Source organism: Kockovaella imperatae (genome assembly GCF_002102565.1).
Source record: "Kockovaella imperatae strain NRRL Y-17943 chromosome Unknown BD324scaffold_4, whole genome shotgun sequence".
NCBI classification, from domain to species: Eukaryota; Fungi; Basidiomycota; class Tremellomycetes; order Tremellales; family Cuniculitremaceae; genus Kockovaella; species Kockovaella imperatae.
The window spans coordinates 1,362,698-1,374,958 of record NW_019028944.1 but is presented as its reverse complement, the minus strand read 5'-3'; the positions used below and the strand labels follow the sequence as shown (position 1 = coordinate 1,374,958).

The 12,261-nt window shown below is 53.5% G+C and overlaps 4 protein-coding genes across 4 annotated transcripts; 3 read left to right on the top strand and 1 right to left on the bottom strand.

The window, feature by feature from the left end:
- Positions 1-1,757: 1,757 nt before the first annotated feature.
- On the top strand, positions 1,758-4,077 carry BD324DRAFT_650057 (putative glyoxal oxidase precursor; the record flags this gene model as incomplete). Its single annotated transcript, XM_022018088.1, has 6 exons — positions 1,758-1,943; positions 2,002-2,128; positions 2,188-2,277; positions 2,341-3,038; positions 3,099-3,213; positions 3,284-4,077. 6 exons carry the CDS (start codon positions 1,758-1,760, stop codon positions 4,075-4,077), a joined length of 2,010 nt encoding a protein of 669 aa, XP_021872633.1.
- Positions 4,078-5,205: 1,128 nt separating this feature from the next.
- BD324DRAFT_622014 (hypothetical protein) lies at positions 5,206-9,528 on the top strand. Its single transcript, XM_022015432.1, has 5 exons — positions 5,206-5,435; positions 5,510-6,086; positions 6,205-8,010; positions 8,090-9,217; positions 9,307-9,528. The coding sequence occupies exons 2-5, from the start codon at positions 5,616-5,618 to the stop codon at positions 9,346-9,348; spliced, it is 3,447 nt and encodes a 1,148-aa protein (XP_021872632.1). The 5' UTR covers positions 5,206-5,435; positions 5,510-5,615; the 3' UTR covers positions 9,349-9,528.
- A 570-nt stretch (positions 9,529-10,098) lies between these two features.
- Positions 10,099-10,848, bottom strand: BD324DRAFT_650055 (DUF218 domain-domain-containing protein; the record flags this gene model as incomplete). Its single annotated transcript, XM_022018087.1, has 1 exon — positions 10,099-10,848. The coding sequence occupies one exon, from the start codon at positions 10,846-10,848 to the stop codon at positions 10,099-10,101; it is 750 nt and encodes a 249-aa protein (XP_021872631.1).
- A 109-nt stretch (positions 10,849-10,957) lies between these two features.
- On the top strand, positions 10,958-12,234 carry BD324DRAFT_622010 (ribosome biogenesis protein Nop16). Its single transcript, XM_022015431.1, has 3 exons — positions 10,958-11,299; positions 11,457-11,770; positions 11,851-12,234. The coding sequence occupies exons 1-3, from the start codon at positions 11,136-11,138 to the stop codon at positions 12,057-12,059; spliced, it is 687 nt and encodes a 228-aa protein (XP_021872630.1). The 5' UTR covers positions 10,958-11,135; the 3' UTR covers positions 12,060-12,234.
- Positions 12,235-12,261: the final 27 nt, after the last annotated feature.

The following is a 12,261-nucleotide window of genomic DNA, read 5'->3' as shown; positions in this document are numbered from 1 at the left end:
AATGAACCAGCCTCAGTGGTGGTGGTACAATGCATGGACGTGTGTGCCTACATCACTGTGAAGAAATATGCATGTGGGGGCGGTTCACCAACACATGGACCATATCATATACAATGTTTCTAGATCATACCGCCACGAGAAAAAGAAGGGGTGTATACTTGATTTAACACACTGGATAGACCAGGTCCATACGATCCATTGACATTTCGTCATGAGAATCAGACGAAGGCGGATGGGATGTCAGTTTGCGGTTTGTTCAGAGAGGCTTGTCAGCATTTCGGGTTGAGTCTATCATGATCTTAGAGAAAGGTTTGAGATTTGGGGCGGGGGGAGGCAGGGCAGAGGGTTGGGGTTCTATTTTGGACTGTTGCGCTATTCGGTCGTATCCGTCAGATCATACGGCGAGGCCGGCTGATGCATGTGGATCACTCAGTAGAACATGAGCTAGGTGCCTTGTCGCCGACCAGTTCCGCTGCCCTACCCTGTGTTCCTCGCCTAGTGACAGCAGCAGCAGCAGCAGCAGCAGCCATAGCATGGATCTATTCGCAGTACCAGGTGGCTGCAGACGATGTGTTCACTGTAATAATAACCCTTTTTTTAACCCGGGACCCTGAACAAGCTGGACCTTGTGTTCTTTTGGGTGGCATCTTCATCGAGACACTGTAAGTGTGTCTCAGACTGCTGCTGCTCGATATCACTCCTTGCACAAGCACACAGGTCCATAAGCAGATCAATCTAGAGCAGCTCGACCATCCATCCATCGCCATCGTTGAGACCATCCTCGCCATTCCCCGACCCGTTCGGCTGCACAGCTTCCGCTTTTTTGGCGGCGAAACGTAAAAAAAGTGAGAAAAAAAAGAGTCGACCCTTCAAAAACTCTACTTGGCTGTTTCCTCTCTCTATTTCATCCATTCCATCCACAGTCAGTCAGTCTCTCTCAGAGCAGCGTCTACTTTTGGATTCCGCATTCTCATCTCATTCGCATCTGGATCCGTCGCATCTTTACAGCGAGCAGACACAGTAGAGTCGCATCGTACAGCGATCATCGCCTGTAAAAGAAAAAAATATTGAGGGGCTGGACGACTAATCCATAATATTGGTGAGTTGGGTGTGACAATAGGTCAAGCGTGATGTGCCCCCCCCCCCCCCCCTGTTGGCCGATGTCGAGGTGTATGATCAGGCCAGTCAGTCAGCGGTGGCGAGGAAGTACACCACCTCTCTTGACTCAGACAAACCCCCTTCTACTCCCCCTCCATACAGTGCCCTTGGCTCAACCCTCTCTCTCTCTCTCTCGTGTCGCTCTCTCTCTCTCTCTCTCTCTCTCTTCCTTCCTTTCGCCGCCCTTGAATCCTGTACATTTCAACTACACTGCATTCCCCACTTCTCACTCTCTCTCTCTCTCTCTCTCACGATCTCTCTCGCATACCTTGTTGATCAAGCGTATAGCACCTGATACTATCTAGCCTGTATGTCTCATCCTCATCGCACCGCATCACATCACATCACACTCTTTCGCTTGCCTGACACATCTCTCCCTTGTTTCTTCCACCTCGTACTCACTCCGTCTCAAACCCTTTGATTCAACCCGTTCCTTTGACCATTCCAACTCCCGTCTATTCATATCGCTGCTGACACACTACCTCTCTCTCTCTCTTGCTCTATTAGCTGCGCCCCACTGTATCACTCTGAAAACCACTCGCTCACGAGTGCATCAACATCGAGCACCACTCGATCACACCTTTCCCCCAGCCCACACCATGTCATCCCTTAATATGGCCACCTTGCTTCCACTCCTCCCTCTTCTCGCCTCCCTTCCCTCCGCATTGGCATCACCTTACCGATATGTCGGTGGCGAGGAGCTGCGAAAGCGGGCCACGACCAACACCACGACCCCGCTTGGGTTCGAACAAGTCTCTGCATCCATGGGTATCAGTGCTCAAATGGTGAGTGTGTGCCTCTGCGCTCCACACACCACACGATGAACTGACGTTCTGGACTCAGATGTTCCTCGGTAACACTGAAAAAGTCTACGTCCTCGACAAGACAGAGAACAACCCTGCGACTGTCACTGGACCCTGGGGCACCCACCCCGCTTGGGCCGTCGAGTATGACCTCGCCACCAACGATTGTGAGCCGTTTGAGCATCCATAACACTGGTCCATCCACTCACTCACTCTTCTTGCCCAGACCGAACCATGGACGTCTTGTCCAACACCTTTTGTGCTGGAGGCAGTGTTTTGGGTAACGGAACATGGGTTGTGTTTGGAGGTAACAAGCGTGAGTGTCTCTTGTCACACAACTTCCGGTGAATCTTCTGACGACAACGCCAACCCCTTCCAGCCATCACGACCGGTGGCAAGGACAACGTCGGATCCGCTGGAGCTTACTCGGACGAAGATGGTGGTTCAGCCATCCGAATGATGGACCCTTGTACCGATGAATCGTGTGACTGGCAACAGCCCAACATTGGCAACTTCAACTTGACCAGCTCGGCCGGAGGATACCTTCTCATGACTTCCAAGCGATGGTACCCTACCGTCGAGACTCTGGAAGACGGATCCGTCATTGTCATTGGAGGAGATATCAACGGAGGATATGTCAACGATGTCTACCAGGACAACCCAACCTACGAATTTTTCCCTCACAAGGGAACCGATGAGCCTATCCATCTTCAATGGCTCGCAGACACACTCCCCATCAACCTTTACCCTCTGACTTGGCTCATGCCTGATGGTCAACTCTTCATGCAGGCGAACCGATCGACTATCCTGTACAACTGGAAGAACCAGACTACCACTCAACTCCCCGCTATGCCGTACGCTGCGCGTGTCTACCCCGCTTCAGCAGCCACCGCCATGTTACCCTTGACCCCAGAGAACAACTACACCCCTACTGTCTTGTTCTGTGGTGGATCCAATCCCCCTCAATGGGGTGATGGTATTGCTGGATACAATGTCACCGCCGTCCAGGCAGACAACACGTGTGTCCGGATCAACCCCATGGACGAGAACCCGGAATACATCACGGATGACTACATGGTGAGCAGCAAATGACACTGGGCCTCACATTTTTTGTGCATAGCTGACCTAGATCCCCAGTTTGAGGGTCGAAGTATGGGAGAATTCGTCATTCTGCCAGATGGAAACCTTTGGATGGGTAACGGTGTCGGATACGGTACTGCCGGTTACGGCTCTGACAAGTGGTCCATCGGAAGTGAGTGAACTTGGAGGTCGGCCTCATCCATGACAATCTGTTGACAACTTTCTCTCTCCCTTTTCCACAGTGTCTTACGGTCAAGAACCCGTCTACATGCCAGCTCTTTACAACCCTAACGCCCCGGCTGGTGGACGATGGAACCGAACGGGTTTGACCGCATCGAGCGCTGAACGAATGTACCACTCCAGTGCCATTCTCTTGCCCGACTCGTCCGTCTTTGTCTCTGGATCGAACCCCAACGCCGACTTCACCACCGAGCAATGGCCCAGTCGAACGGACGCTGAAAAGTGGTACCCATGGTACTACAACGAGCCTCGACCCACTCTTCCCAGCTCTGCACCTACTTCGTTGAGTTACGGAGGAGATGCGTTCAACGTCACTCTGGACACTTACGACCAGACCGCCGTTGAATCCGCCCACGTTGTCATCATCCGAGGAGGTTTCCACACTCACGCCATTGGATTCGGACAACGATCTTTGACCCTGAACTCGACATACACTGTCAACCAGAACACCAACACGTCCATGCTTCACGTTGCCCAAATGCCAAACAACCCTGCATTGTTCCAACCTGGACCTGCTATGATGTTCCTCGTCGTCAACGGTGTTCCATCCATGGCAAACTGGATCATGGTCGGAAATGGTCAATTGGGCGACCAACCGACCTCTCCCAACGCCGACTTGCCAGCTTCAAGCTACGTCGCTTTGAACACTTCTAGCAGTGGTGGAAGCAGTGGAAGCGGAAGCGATTCCAGTGGAAGCAGGAACAAGGATGGTGGTGCCATGGCATTCGCCAAGGCTTCCCCGGTATCCGTTGGATTGTTGGTCGCTGCGGTCGGGTCATTGTTGGCGTTGGCTTAGGCGGACGGCGGGCACAAGCTGTCATTCTGTCGCTACCGGATCTTCAACCACTTGTCGAATGAAAACAAATCGGCATCATCACGAGAAAAATCATGGACATCGCCCCGAGCAATGTTCGCTCTCTCTCTTACTTCCTCTCTCCCTCAATTTCACTCTCCTCTCCTCTGCTCTCTACACAGCCTGTACATGGATGGACATTTCGGTTTACTTTCTTTCACACTAGCGCACTCATCTTATAATCATTATAATATCGCCTTCGAACACACACCCCACTGTCGTTCGTTTCGTTTTACCCCACGGACAATCCATCCCGACTCATACAAGAGTGACGGGGCGCGCAGCAGTTACCTATACACGTCGTCGTCGTCGCATTCCTTGATACGTAGCGTGTTCGTCTGCTTCTTTCACAAAAATGTAGCGCTTGCTATGCATCATACGTGGACATTCGACCAGTTCGTGGTGGTGGTGGAGTTCAGCGCATTGCAACGATTTTGCAACTCTGATTCCTGCATTTTTTACTTTGATTCACATCATGAGCCATACATTCCAGTAGCCTCTTCATTGAGACTTGAGGGTGCAACCACAGGGAAATTTCTGGCAAGGACATCGACCTTTTCGCATGCTATGACGGGTTGGTTGGGTCGTAGTCGCATACGGGACCCGGTCAACGGAGATGAAACGAGGTGGTTGGTTTCACTGAATTATCGTCGAGCTCCAGGGGGGAAACCGATCCACGCATCCTCACAGGACGGTGTTGTGTGAACATGTTGATCGTTCCAAAGGTGTTGGATGATCGCTACCCCTTTTCTCACTGACGTTCTCAGCCCATCTTGACGAGATACTGACATGTTTGGGTGAGAGCCGTTGATGTGAAGGAAGGAAGGAAGGAAGGAAGGAAGGAAGGAAGGAAGGAAGGAAGGAAGGAAGGTCGGCTATCCTTCGAATGATCTATGTGACCCACCTGCCAACGTTCTCATCCCTCGGATGACCTCACGCATCGATGACGCCTAGCAGGCTCCGCCGAGACCAGGTACGCCCTGTTGCCCAGATGGAATGATCGACTCGTCCAGGCGCTAGACCGAAGGACATCGAACAAGAGGTCAACACCGACCGCAAAGGTACGGAGAGGGGGGGAAGGGGGGGGGGAAACAAACACGTTGAAAGTGCACACAATCAGGCCACATCCTTCGTCGTACGCGACAGGTCTAGCTGACATTGTCGACATCAAAGACACCAGGGGACCACAGCTGTGTTCTTCCTCATCACAAACACACCACGTCCCGCCTGTCCTGTGTCTCTCCTGTGCTAGACACACTGAACACGTCCTCCACTCAGCTCACACGATCCATAGCGGCGCAGTGAGTGCACGTATGATATGGCATCATCCTCCCCCTTCCGCCAGACAAAGCTAACGAACGGCTTTCCTCTCTAGACCATCTCTGTACACAGTTTCGTCCAGATTCAGTGTGTTTTCTCCCCCCCTGCCCAGCCCTCCATCCATCCACAACAACTCTTATAAATCGTGCTGAGAGAGCAAGATGGTCCTCCTCTTCTCTTCCCTCGGTCGAAAAGCCAAGAGCACCGGTACAAGCGCTTCGTCAGAACGAACTCCCTCTCGACCATTTCTCTTTCCGCCTCTTTCCCCTCTCCACGTCGAGAGCTCAGGAGCGTTTGGACGTATTGAGGCGACGAAGACAGCGACCACCACAAACACGTATGAGTGTCCAGTCACCAGAAGACCTCGACGAGAGACTGATACGTCAAGAACTATCAAGGTAGATTGCGATCTTGCGACTGAGGAGCTCCCAGAGTTCCTCTTGGATTCGCCGCTACCACGTCAAGACGCCTTCTCGCCAGCCCATTCGTCCACTGGGACTCGCCGAGCGCACAAGTTACGAAAAGGTCAAAGTCTAGGTCATAGTTTGGGATATCATCTCTTTGGGGGATCCACAAGTCCAAATCTCATTCCGACGCGTCTGCAAGAGTGGGTAATCTTACCAAGATCATCTGTGAGTATGGCTGGCCTCTGACCGTTTGAGTCAAGATGATTCTTGGGAGGTTCCCAGCTCTTGCTGGCGAACTTTTGCCTAATCGAAACGTGCAAAGTGTTGATGCTAACCCTCCCAGTCACTTCCTCCCACACCGACCACCTCATCCATCCATACAATGGGTCAGAACCAGACCAAGACTGGTCCGGTCCGCGCCAATACGGCTTCTCAAACAGGACCTGGAAACAACGTGCCAGAGCAGCACCTGTTCCAGTCAAAGTCTTGCACCAGGATCCAACCTGGAGGCAACAAAGTCACCTTGCCGGACCCACCTGGAGGCAACAAGGTCAAATTGCCGGACCCACCTGGCTCAGCTGCTATCCGATCGACACACTCTTTACCGGTGTTCACATTGCGACACCCAAAACATGAAGATCCAGAGGATCTCAACGAGACTCCGACCGACCTGTCAGATCCCTCCTCGTCTCATCTCTTTATAAAACACCTACCCCTCACACCTCCTCCTCGTCCTCCTCCTCCTTCCAGCTCCTATCGACCTCCACTCTCCTTTGCACCCAAGACGAAAAACCTGAGCTTCGCCCATCGTCTCGGTAGTAGGAGAGGGTCTCAACGACGACGCCCTCATACGGCCGACGCATCGATATCCTCTTCGTCAATTCTCACGCGTGCGCCGACCCTGTCAGAGGACTTGGCAACGTTCGAAGCGGCCATCTTGTCGGCTGAATCTAGAGCTGGACAGCGAGGCGGAGATGGTTTGGATCCTGGCGAGATAACCTCAGGGTCCGACGCACAGGGCAGACGAAGATCAGAAGGTGTATCTACGTCTAACCCTGGCGGTGAACCTGCTCCACCATCCAAAGCTGGACCGAGACGAGGTCAAAGCCCACCTCTCGGTCATGCTTCCTCCACCCTGCCAACTCGCAACGCCAGCCTCAACGTGACGAACCGATCTTCGCCGCTGCATCATCGCCGCAAGTCTAGCTCTTCCGTCATATCTTCCAAATCGAGTATCAAGTCCTCTCGCCGAGCCGAGATGGAATGGCGAGCCAGAGTCGCAGCATTGAGTCTCGCCCATTCGTCGGGACCGGGATCTCCAGGGCTCAGCCAGAGGTCGAGCGTACCGGGTCGTGATACGATCAGAGGACCTGTGCCTCCCAAGCGGATCAAACGCGAGCCATCGAGACAACTCGCCTCTCAAGTCATTGACAGAGAGCATGACCTCAAGATGGACAATGCCCATGCTGATACGTCCTTTGGGTCATCGATCGACAGCGAACGGGTGATCACTCCGCGTCCAGCAAAAGCCATCTCTTCGACCAGCGAGAACAACGATCACTTATCCGAATCACCCGTCTCAGTCTATTCTCAGGTGTCCCCTTACCCTCTCCGGCTGCACTACTCGACGGCCCTTGCGCAACACGATGTGGGCTCACCACGAACACCAGCGAAGTCTTTCCGATCAGGTCATTCATTCGATACGTTGGGTTTCCATCGTCCTGATGTTCCACCTCCACCGCCATCCGTCATCGACCTCAACCTGACGCCAAAGAAACTCGGCGACTCGGATTCAAGGTCAAAGCCGAGCTCGAGGCAGCTTTTGAGTCCAGGTCATGAGCCCACGACTACGCTCAAAGCTGATCGGATGGTTCCGCTGGTTGACGAAGACAGCACGATCGGACGGGACGCCAGAGGAGATTGGAGGCTATCTGTTCCGCTGAGTGTCTCCTCTATGGGCCGATCGATATCCAGCTTTTACTTTGATGGAACCCCTGCCAGGGGAGTAAAGGAAACATTGAAGCAGTCCACAGCGACAATGGAGAAGCCAGAGCCGTCAGTAAGACGTTCGCTTCATCAAGAGGTAGGGGTAAAGGTGGAATGTGAATTACAAGTCAAAGATCAGGTCGAACATGAAGCAAGACCGAAAGTGAGCAACTCTCTTTCTTGTTTGACCGTTCCTCTTTATTGAGCGACTTCACTGATACTGCATCGTCCCCCGGGTCCAGTCTCTCGGATCTACGTCTAGCTCTGTCCCTCCGCCACCGGGTGAAGCGTGTCAACCCGCCACTCGGTTAGATGTCAATTTCGAAGGGATAGAAGAGCTCGTCAAGGTCAATTCGGCAGCAGAGTTCAAAGCGTCAAAGATGGTCTCATCGCTGCCGGACAGATCACGGATCGAGCCAATTCGTAAAGGCGCATCGACCCCAGGCACCAAAGCCAAGGCTGCAGATTCTGCTGATAAAAACGGTCATTCATCTGCCTCCGCATCTACCCCAATCAAGTCTCCTCATACCGATCGTTCTGCCAGATCAACTACCACACTGGAAGACCTCGCGGCTGCCTCCTCCGCCAGACAAGCTCCTACACCTATAACTCCTTCTATCCAGCGGTCCAGCCACGTCATACGCATGGCCAATATCTCATCACCATATTCTCCAACGACGACCTATCTCCTCACGGCGCCTATCGAGTCGCTCCCGTGGCACTTGCGAGCAGAGGAGGCGGAAGACACGCCTCCCAAATCGAGGGATGGTGCATGTCGCGCTCATCCATTTGCGAGTACCTCGAGGGATAGTACGGTCGATGTGACGTCCCCTCTGGTCCCTGCTGAACTCATACCTCGACCTCCTCGAGCACCCTCGCCAGACGTCTTCATCTTGAAGACAACGACGACGACTGGCGAGCCGACACACCATGCACCGCAGGTCAATACTTTTGCGCTGAGAGCTCGTCGACGGGTCCCTGCTCCTATACAAGTCATCGATCCTGCTCGCATATCCTCGAGACTCTCTAACAAGAAATCAAACAGCCGTTTAGACTCGCTTCGAACGGACGGACCCACTCAAGGAGCTGCTTCGCACCATTTATCAATGGACGCCGCTAGCGCGTCAAGTAACAGACTCGTCAAACCTGTCCCTCAACCCTCCGCTCCGCCTCCTCCTCCCCCTCCCTCTTCGAGAGCCTTGCATGCCCATAATCATGCGAATCATCGATCCAAGATACCTTCTTCCGGCTCGGCCTTCAAGTCCCAAATCCTCGGTACCACTGCACCTGCTAAGCGTCATGAACGTACAGATCTGACACCTGGGATGGAGTCGGGTCAAAGACCCCCAAAGACGGGATTACCTATGGCGGTGAGTGGTCTGGCAGCAAAAGAATCCACAATATCCGAGCTGGTCACGATACCTTGCATCTCTTGACGATCGCTCATATACCGTCACAGGACCTTCAACAATGGCTCCGAGACACCTCGATTGGAGCTTAGGACGAGACTCGGACTGCTGCGATTCGGGTGTAGCTCTGTATTCTGAGAGATTTTTTCAAAGCGCCCTAGGCAGTCTCGGTGTCCTCCGTGTGAACGAAATGAGACGCACCGTCTCGTTCAAGAACTGGCTGCGGTTGCCCGCTGTGCATCTGCCAAATGAATATAATGCATGCGTGGTCTTCCTTTCTACCGCCGGGGAAGGCACTGCTCTGGGTCGCAGTCAGGCGTACGACGAGTTTGAGCATGACTCATCTTGTGAACCAGGGAGATCTCACGGTAATGGCTTTGTTTGAGGTCGCCGACATGTTTAACAGCGGACCATCGCTTTGAATGATGCTCGATTGTTCCCCGATTACGCGGCTACCTCGGCCCAAGTCGTCCCGGTCTGTTCGTGTATTTCATGTCAGCAAGGCGCGAGGGGAGCATCGAGGCCCAAGAGGAGCGCTGCAAGCCCGCCTTGCTGCCGGTCCATATCCAACACAGCTAGCTCTCTGAGGCCGAAGAGTAAATTCGCCATCTTTGCGCTCCGGCTTATGCGCACGGCGGTATGAGGCCTTTCACGGTCGATCGTTCTTGCCGTGGCGTTTTCCTTCGCGGCATCATTGAAATGTACCCGAATTTGCCAGAGACAGCGACGACTCCGTCTTGTCGACGTCGGCGCGACACAAGCCTTGAGGCCCTGATGACGCTTCATGCTTGTATTCGTGCATGTACGCGTACTTGGCCCACGCCACAGACAGAGAGATGATCTCACCACCCGCAGACGATGCGCCGCTGCTCCTCGATAGTCCGCTCCAAGTGGGCTTGCATGGGTCTGGGCAGCCATGTATCTCCTAGCCGCAGAGGCTTGTGCATGTCTGATAACATGGCTTGGCTACCTCCCCGCGCGGGTGCATAACGGAGCTCGACGTGGACATTGAAAATCTTGAGAGCTGCGGCAAAATGTCTCAACGAGCGTACGCCATGATACGGCTCTGACACGACGGTCAGCCGGGCGGGTGGTCGTCCTCCTTCTGCTCCGCTTCCACGGCAGAAATCGGGCCAGTCTCGCTTCAGGAGAGCTAGGGTGTACGCGGCGTTATCGAGGGTTATTCGGGCTCGGTTCTCCACCAAGATACGTCTAGGGTCCACGCCCCATGCGATGAGCTCACGCTGCATCACCTCTGCTTCCGCGTAACGGTTGGCCACCGCACCGCCTGTCACGACGATCTTGGCGGCTGGATATTTATGAGCGAGCTCAAAGGCTTTATTCACTCGGGCCCGTAAACCTTCGGTGAGCTGCCCATCAGGCCTCGGAGGTACACCCAGTACTACCAGCAGATGTAGTGGTTCGGTCCCGCTCGATAGCGGCTCCGGCTCAGGCTCAGCGTTTGCGGCCAGAGCCCTCAGCGCTTCATCGACATCTTGTGTGGGTGCCTGTCGTAGATATCTCATCAGGGCATCCCTGTGAAGAGCGGCCATCTGTTGAGGGTCGTCCTTGAATGAGTGTCTTAGACTCATGAGGCGGCGCAGCATGTGGAGCAGTGTACCACCCGTAGTCCCTGCTCGCCGCTGCGTCCAAGGTTGACCTTGAGATACATATATACACTGTTGCTTGCTTTGTCCAGCGACCTGCAATGACTCAAAAGAGATTTTCCGACGTTTTTCCAAAGCTTTCAAAATTTCAAACCACCGCCCACCACCAGATCATTCATCGTTGTTCCTCTCTTGACTCCTCGTGCTCTCTCATTCAACCCAGCCAACACGGCACCAAGCAGCAAGGTTGATTACACAGTCGACTCTCCATCATGGCCAATCCCAGACAACGGAACAAGGCTCGGTCCTCTAAAAGCACTAAACCATCTTTGGCTGCCAAACGAAGGATGCATCATAAGTTGAGGAAACCGCCGACACTGAGTGGTCCAGAGGTATTGCAGAGTGGCTGGGATAAACACAAGACGGTGTTTCAAAAGTGAGTTCGTCGGGCTGAAATGGAGGAGGCATCTTTTGAGAGAGACCGTGCGGTGCGAGCGGACCTCCTAACATTGGGAGAAGAGCGGTGTCAATCGCCTATTCTCAATAGCTCGGGGTATGATCGTTGACTCTATCTCTGTCTCTCTCTTCTCCAGCTACAAAGCTCTGGGTCTACTTCCTTCTCTTCCCTTGCCTACCGCCTCTGGCTCAAGGTCTTATCGGACACGATTGACTCTCCCTCCTGGTGCGATTGGCTCCGCTTCTGGACCAGTGGACAATGTCAATGGTCTAGGCGGTGCCGTGTTCTCTGGATTCGGACAGATTATCCGGGACGAAGAAGGGAACGTGGTGGATATCATTATTCCCGAGGAACAGGAACAGGATCAGACTCCTCCGGAGCAAGAAGCCGATGACGCTGAGGAAGGAGAGGAAAGAAATAGGGTAGAAGCTCAGACGGATGTTGTGAGATGTGAGTGAAGGATCGACCTGCCTACCATCTTGGTGCCTCCCTGAAGACTTGATCCGCGACTCATACCTTTCGCTTTTCAGCTCTCGAACAACTCGCAGCATCTTCTGTACCCGTCAAAAGGCATTCCTCGACGTCTGAACGGACATGGCTTCAGGACCTGGTAAGGGCCCACGGTTCAAATTACGAAGCGATGGCGAGGGATCACAAGTTGAATGTTTGGCAAAAGACTCAAGGGGAGATTAAAAGGATGGTCAACAAGGCTGGAGGTGTGGACAAGTTGACGAGGTGACACAAGTGACGACCGAAGGAGTCTGAGCCGGCGAAGGGCGAGCTGGAGATGGACCCAAGTGAGATTCAGCTCCCCCTCACGGCGCTTCACGAAAGATCTCTCAGCTGGTGTCAATCATCGCAGGTCATGTTGTATCGCACTGAATCGGATGTAGATGTACATTACATTCATTTGATCATTCTTTAACCCAAATCGGTACAGT